A 7,618-nucleotide genomic window follows, 5' to 3' on the forward strand; every position below is an offset into this window, starting at 1 on the left:
AATTTCGTTCTAATAGATCAGTGAAAGGTCCCAAATAGTGACACAATCTAGTATGGACATAGAAGACTTGAAACATTCTTTTTGCACATACTTTAGTCCCGTTTCTTGTGGCTCAGGTCTTGACAAATGTGAAACATAATATGAAAGAGGAACAAAAAACCATTTATGTATGACTTGCCTGTAATAGCCTGCAAAAATCACATGGCTTTATATACAAGTGCCCAAATCATGATTCATGAAATTAAATAACTTTATGACGTTGGGTCAGAAAGAATATATGAATGAGGTGTAAATGACATAATATCAAAACTGATACAGTTCATATCTCAAATTACAACAAGATCAGAATGTGACATACAAGTTAGGAGTGAAGTGCTTTTCGCACTGATAGAATGCACAACCTTAGAGTGGTGGCCATAGTAATATGGATGGGACCATTTACACCTGCATGAAATGTTTAACCTGTTACTTATAGGGGAAACAGATGCAAAAAGAAGAGATATAAAAAGAAAGCTCAATGAAGTAAATATGGCATACAAAACAATTGACAAGCATAATGTTTTTTTGTGTTCTACTTCAGAGGACAGATACTGTCCATAATATTATATAGAATGTAAGCACTATCCGAAATCAAAACAACTCACTAAACATTACAAGGAAAACTAACCACCCAGCAGTGATGCAGAAAAACCAGGAAACACATAAGCATACTTGAAAATTTTACACAGAATTAACCATTATGAGAATATTTCTTTCTGTAAAGGGAATAACTCCTCAACATGTTTGAAAGATAATTTTCTCACAATAACTTCGATTATTTTCAGAGAGTAAATTCATTGAACATATAATGAATGTAACTAGAATAAAATCTGGCTTCATTCTCAACAGAAACAACACTGGAAACATCATCATCACAAGTACAATTTACCAGGGACACAAATTTGCAGGAAGGTGGTTGAGTACCCAACAACATATGAATATTTAAACCCACCATGTCCCCGTGTCCTAAGATACTCGCAACGGTTGGATTTCGCAAGAATCTCAAGACATAATCAAATCTTTACAAGTGGTTCAAGACAATGAAACAGAGAAATTTGGGGGCCGAAGATCTTAGCCTCTATACAAATAAACACGTGATAAGTATTTACATGAAATATGATTAAAGAAAAGCGTGGTTACTTGAATGCAGTTGCCACTGAACCTATGCCGAAAACTGAAGCCACGATAATCTCCCTAATTAATCTCTGCGATGAAAAACAATAACAATTACATCAAAAAATTAAGCAAGAACAATCAAAATGTTGAGGTGGTTTTAATCGTTAAAAATCACCAGAATCTTGCTCATGATGGTGGTCAAACCAATCCACGCAGCACGTTGAATCAAGCCAATGTCTACGAAATCACCCAAATATTAAAGCATTCTAGGGTTACAGACACACATTTATTTGTATATGTATATATATCGAGAGTCTAGGGTTGGGAAATAGTACCAGAGGGCATCGAATTGGTGTCATCATCTTCGACCTTGGACGCGGACTGGAATGCATGGCTTGAAGAAGTTTCCACCGAGTCGATTGGAAAATGTACAGGTTCTTTGCAACAAGGGGCTGTTTGAATTCGACTGAATTGGTGAAGAATTCGAGTGTGAGAAGGATTCGACGATGATGAGAAGAGTGATGGGAGAGAAGTGAGTTCACATGGGTGAACAAGGAGTGAGAACCGATGAGTCGGCGAGATTGGGAGATTGTGAAACTCCAAAATGTTGCGAAGCTTGAGGGACTGGGACTCCATCTCTCTGCAACTTCGTAGTACAGGCAGTTGGCACCAATATATAGGATTAAAAGGCAGCAATACATATAAATTAGGTTTAATTACAAATTGATATATGAATCGGCCCTGTACATCATCAACTTGAACTAAGCATCTACCAGATGCAATCTCAAGTAGCCTAAGAATTTCTTATTTCATTCAAATGGGTAAAAAATTAAATTGAAGTAGATGAGTAGCTATCTGTAATGACATATTAGTGTAGAAAACACAGAACCATACATAAATCACCAATTGATCAAACTCTATTACACACAGAAAATTAATAATTTCAATTTCAATAAATATATATCCATAAATTTCTGCAAAATACAAAAAATTTATATAAAGAGAGGGGGGAAAATGCCGATATGAGATGGAGTGATATCAGTCATAAGCTTGAATCTCAAATGAATGCTAGAACTGAAATTATAGAAAAATCAAGTGCATGAAAAAAGAAAACAATCCAGGTTTATATTCTTTAATATTTTTTCCCCAGTTTTCTCAGCAACCAAACAAAGAAAAGGCAATGAAACAGAGCATATATAACTCATCAGAGAAAAACAATTACTGAAACAGAGCACATACAACTCATCAATCACTGAAACAGACACACACACACACACACACACACACACACACAGACGGGAAGGAAGAGCTTCAGAGAGAGAGAGGGTGGAGCTCACCTTAGTAGACGATGGTGCAGATGATGGTGCAGACGATGGTGCAGATGGTGGAGACCGATCTGAATCTCTGACGCTCTGCGATGAAATCACTGAGATGAAATCGCTTTGAATCTCTAAATCTCTGAGATGAATCTCTAAATCTCTGAGATGAATCTCTGAATCGCTCTGATAAGGGTTTAGAGAGGGTTGAGAGAGAGAGAGAGAGAGAGAGAGAGAGAGAGAGACAGTGGAGCTCACCTTCGTTGGTGCTCGCTACCTCGCTCTGAGAATGAATAAGCGGTGGAGCTTCGAAATCGCCCTGAGATTTAGAGAGAGCGAGAGAGCGCGCTTGAGATCTGGGTCTTAGGTGAGTCTCAGATTCAAAATTAGGGTTTGAAAAGGGGGCGCGTGAATCACAACGCATTTGGAGGCGTTTTTCAACGCCTCCTATTACAAAACGGTATCGTTTTATTATGCAAATATGCGACGTTTTATAAAACGTCGTTAAATGTTAAAAAAAAGTGACGTTTAAAAAAACGTCGCTAAACAAACGTCGCCTAAACTCTTTTTTCCTGTAGTGAGTGATACTACAAAATGAGTATCACCCACACACGTCACAGTGCAAAATGGCTTGATCGTTGTTTTCTGGGAGAGAGTCAAAAAGAGAGTATGGGAAAAAATGTTATAGGTAAAAACCACATAACGTATATCTGATATACCTATCTGATTTATTAAATATATTATATATAAAATATATAATCAGATATAACAACCAATATTTATCTATCCATCTATCCATATCTATTGATATGATAGATATAGATATCTTGAATGATTATCCAAATAAGTTTTGAATTCAAATTCAAACTTACATGGATAAGGTTCAAAAGGTTCAAAGGGTCATGTCACATAGACGCCCAATTTCTAACAGTGCTTATGACCCATTAGGTCTAATTTGGTTCTTAATGTATTTGGATCTTAATATATATATATATATATATATATATAATGAGTTAATTGGGAGATTAGGGTTATTAGATTAGATCAAATTCTTGTTACGTATGGATTTGTAATTTTTCTTTCCTTGGTAGTAAAACTCTACGGCAATTTTTGCAATTGTGGTGGTTTCCTGTTTCTAGCAAGTTTGTGGCAGGGTCGGTGGCTCGGCTTTGGTTGTGTTTGGCATCCGGAGTGGGGCTATTTTTTAGTCTTGGTTTAGTAAACTTTGGCCTTTTTTTTCTTGTTTGATTTGGAGGTATTTGAATATGATTTCGCAATATTTTTTGTGCCAACCTAATTGGAATTAGTTGGGTTCGCTATGAGGAAATTAAAATTTTCCTTTCCCTTTATTGATATAACTCTGTTTGACACATTAATAAAGTTTTTTATTTTCGTTGAACAAAAAAAGGTATAGCCAAAGCACATATATGTTGTGTTTTTGTGTGATTTGTTTCATTTTATTTTCTAGTTTTCATTTGTTCAGTTTGAAACTCAATTGAAAAAATTTGGATTTAGTAATTGAGTTATGCAATATTTCAACTAGGATCATAACTATCTTTTATTTTCTCCATTTAGTTATATATATGATTTAAATGTCTTGCTTTTAAGATTTCTTCTCTTAATTCACATTTGATTATTGAAAAGTCTGTCGTATTATTTTCTTTTGCTTTCAGAGGTAGAACACTAACCATGTTTGGTCAAGTTCTGTATAATGATTATACATTGTTTATCTTATTTTTTCAAAATTCTCAGTCCTTATATGTCATTGAACTTCCTCTGACTAGCTTCTGTTAATTATTTTTTGGTGCAGTACAAAGATTTAGTCATATGCCTAATCAAGTGAAAAGATCAAGGACGAAACCGGGCCAGATCAAGTGATGGCGAGGTTCTTCAAGCCGAGCCAGTTCTTAATGACCAATTGGGTGAATTCTGTTACCTGAATTCCAAACAAACAATGCAACAAGCGACTACCAGCACTATTGTAGTAGAGCAGGAAGTCCAATCCGATGAATTCGATACGCTGAACAAGGATACAGCAGTGGCACAAGCTGGCTTCATGGTGGGACAAAATCAGATTCAAATGCAAGAACAAAGTACTAGGCCCCTTGAAAGATCTACGCTGATGACGAGTGGTTTTGAAGTTGAATCATTGTTGCCTACTGTGAGATACGAAGATGGTATTCAATCCGCTGAGAGCAATTTAAGCATTGACATGAATGAATTGCTTGATTTTCTGGATACTTCGCTCGACTTCAAATGTTCAGGACCCTGTGATTGAGTGCATGGATTTGTCGAAGAGAATGGACACAAATTCTGCTGAAGAAAATGGATTATGTGATGAAAGGTTCGGAATTGGGTCGAAAGAGTTTATGGAACAGCTGATGAAAGATCAAGAAGAAGACCCTTTCTTGCTTGACACTAGCTGGGTAAAAGATTTAGACTTGGAACTATGAATTGGATGAGTTACATTGCAGCAAGACATTCTGTTTTTTCAAGTTGAATTTCTAAGATGTTAACTCCATGTTTGGGTTTTCTCTGCCTTGGTGATTGCACATGATTCGCTTGGCTTGGTATGTAATATACTCAAGTCGGCAATGATGCATTTTCATCACCTTGGCCTCTGTATGTATAAAGTTTTTTTTCCTTTAATCTTTATACATTATTAAAATTTCAGTTTTAAATATTCTTACATTATTATTAATTGTCCAAAACCATATCCATTTGTGTTGTTTAAATGTGCTGCTCAAAAGTAGTAGTAGTAGTTTTGATTTGTGAAAAGAAAAGGAAGATTTGATGTCTTCAACTTAACTTCTGGTATGATCTGTTGTTGTTTAAAAGATTACATCTATTTAAAATTGTTAAAATCTATGTTTATTCATTACTCCGTTTTTTTTTTTTTTTTCTTTCAAAAAAAAAAAAAAAAAATTGACTTCGCATTTTATCACCAATATTGCACTTGTGATCCATTTTGAAAGATTTAGCGTCTTTTGCAAGTGATAAAAGAATCTGGAAGATGAACAAATCACATCTTAGAGGTATAGGAAATTTCATGTTGGATTTAGAACTCATGTTGTCAAATACAATGTAGATAGGATAATTTATTACTGATTATTTATTAGTTATGCAAGTTTTGTTCACTACCAAACAGAGGACACAACCCTCTGATATTGAAAGTTCAGCTAAACATTGCTTTGCATGAACTCAAGGGATTTCAGTAACTGTTTCATTTAGGTCCTCCTGCTGCTGCTGCTGCAAGGTACTTCTCGCGAGTGGCTTGATACTTGATGACTAACTTGTCACGAGGTGGCCAGTTTTCTTTGATTACCGGAACATCTGAAAAGTTTTGCATCCATGCCGATAGCAGTGGAAATTTCTCTTCATCTAAAAGCTTCATCCCAGTAACCTCCTCGAATACACTTAACAAATTAGCTGTCCAACCAAATGCAATGTCTGTGTATCCGATTGTCTCTCCGCCAAAAAACTTATTTCCCTTGAGTTGTTCTTCTATGTATTTCAAGTTCTCCATGACTTGAGGAATGGCCTCCTCTTGCTCTTTCCCTTGAGTAATAAGAAAATTGAAAACGGAATTCAAAAGCTACAATTTCAAAAGAAAAAAAGAAATAGTTAAGGATTGCGATGAGCGTGTAGAACCAAGAGTTGCAACAAGAACAAACACGAACACATGTATAAGAGAACTGTTCCCTCTATTAATCATCAAAAAATGCTTAGCCATAAAAAAGTTACTAAAAATAGCAAATTTGAAAATTAAGCTCAAATTTGGATGCTAGAAACCTAAAGAAACTTTTTCAGAACGAACAACAACAAACATGGAAATTTCTGGACAAAGTGATAACTAAAATAAAACAAAAAAAAAAATCTAAAAAATAGCAAATTTGCCCAAAACAGAAGCCTTGATTGATGTAGCTTGTGCACTTGTTTATAATTTTTTTATTATTGTTTTAGACATTTCTAGCAGAGTATTTGATATAATTTCTACTTACAATTTATAAGACAAAAATTACTTATATAAATTGAAAAAAAATAATTATTGAAAAGCAAGGAAATGGGTGCTTTTTAACTTGTGCTTGTTGGTTAATAAGTTGTACCATACAGGCCCTTTGTCTAAGAATAATTACACAGGCAGTTAGCTTGAGGGCTGAAAAAACTGATTATATTGGGAAGCAAGGAAAAGGGTGTTTTTACCTTTTGCTTTATGATTAACAAGTTGTACCAAACATGCCCTTTGTCTAAGAATGAATTACATAGGCAATCAACTTGAGGTTTTTAATAATCAAAGCCACAAATGATTTACACTTTAAAGTGGCAATCTATGTAGAGATCACTTACCTTGTCAATTTCATCAGTGCATGTCTCGCTATTTCAAAAATAATGAAATAGAGGATGAAGTACTAACTGAAATTTTTTGATTCAGTACAGGGGCAAGAAGTAGATCAAGGCATGGGTGAGGGAGTGGTGAATTTACCTTTTCATCCCCGAATTTTGCCCAGAAACGCGCTGTGGCTCTTTCATAAGGATCTTCAGGCAACAAGGGATTATGCTTCCATGTCTCGTCGATGTATTCAAGAATTACCAGTGATTCTGAGATTGGTTTTCCATTGTGCACGAGAACTGGAACCTTTTTGTGGACAGGATTGTACTGGAGTAGCAGAGGACTTTTGTTGGTAATATCCTCAAATATGGTTTCATATTCTTCTATGCCTTTGAGCTTCAATGCCCAAATGATTCTCAAGGCAAATCGACTTGACCATGTCCTGAAAACCTTCAATTCTTCTGCCATATGTTTTGTGATGGATAACTGTGTCAATTTAGCTATTCTAAAAAGCCACTAATAGAGCCTCTGTTTGGGAAGTGACTTTTTGGGATATTTTGGTTAAAATAGTCAAAATAAATAAATAAATAAAATAAAATAAAATAAATTTTTTAGCTTAATAAGATAAAATATCACGTTTACCTTATAATTATTATATTCTTTCTCTTACAAAAAAGTTAAAAAAATCAAAAAAGCTAAAAGTCATTCCCCAACGAGATTTTTTAGTTCCAGATTAAAATAGTCAAAAAAAATAACAATGCTAGGTAGCTCAAAATTTTGTAGCTCAAATCACTCAAAACGACGTCGTTTTGACAGA

General features: G+C 34.9%; 2 protein-coding genes across 6 annotated transcripts; both read right to left on the bottom strand.

Moving 5' to 3' along the window:
* LOC114306204 (uncharacterized) lies at positions 1-3,001 on the bottom strand. 5 transcript variants are annotated; one of them, XM_082913629.1, is made up of 6 exons: positions 2,730-3,001; positions 2,493-2,567; positions 1,491-1,801; positions 1,331-1,392; positions 1,180-1,244; positions 1-444 (listed from the first exon to the last, which is right to left on the bottom strand). In XM_082913629.1, exons 3-6 carry the CDS (start codon positions 1,789-1,791, stop codon positions 327-329), a joined length of 546 nt encoding a protein of 181 aa, XP_082769755.1. In that variant the 5' UTR covers positions 1,792-1,801; positions 2,493-2,567; positions 2,730-3,001; the 3' UTR covers positions 1-326. The 5 variants fall into 5 exon arrangements, 4 of the variants coding, with proteins under 4 accessions (XP_082769755.1, XP_082769753.1, XP_082769754.1 ...); XM_082913627.1 differs by having other exon boundaries at positions 1,491-1,795; positions 2,730-3,000; XM_082913628.1 differs by lacking the exon at positions 2,730-3,001 and having other exon boundaries at positions 2,493-2,720.
* A 2,506-nt stretch (positions 3,002-5,507) lies between these two features.
* Positions 5,508-7,355, bottom strand: LOC114323349 (glutathione transferase GST 23-like). Its single transcript, XM_082916244.1, has 2 exons — positions 6,955-7,355; positions 5,508-6,066 (listed from the first exon to the last, which is right to left on the bottom strand). Exons 1-2 carry the CDS (start codon positions 7,267-7,269, stop codon positions 5,695-5,697), a joined length of 687 nt encoding a protein of 228 aa, XP_082772370.1. The 5' UTR covers positions 7,270-7,355; the 3' UTR covers positions 5,508-5,694.
* Positions 7,356-7,618: the final 263 nt, after the last annotated feature.

This window comes from Camellia sinensis, chromosome 2 (assembly GCF_055761805.1).
Source record: "Camellia sinensis isolate YWXY chromosome 2, ASM5576180v1, whole genome shotgun sequence".
NCBI classification, from domain to species: domain Eukaryota; kingdom Viridiplantae; phylum Streptophyta; class Magnoliopsida; order Ericales; family Theaceae; genus Camellia; species Camellia sinensis.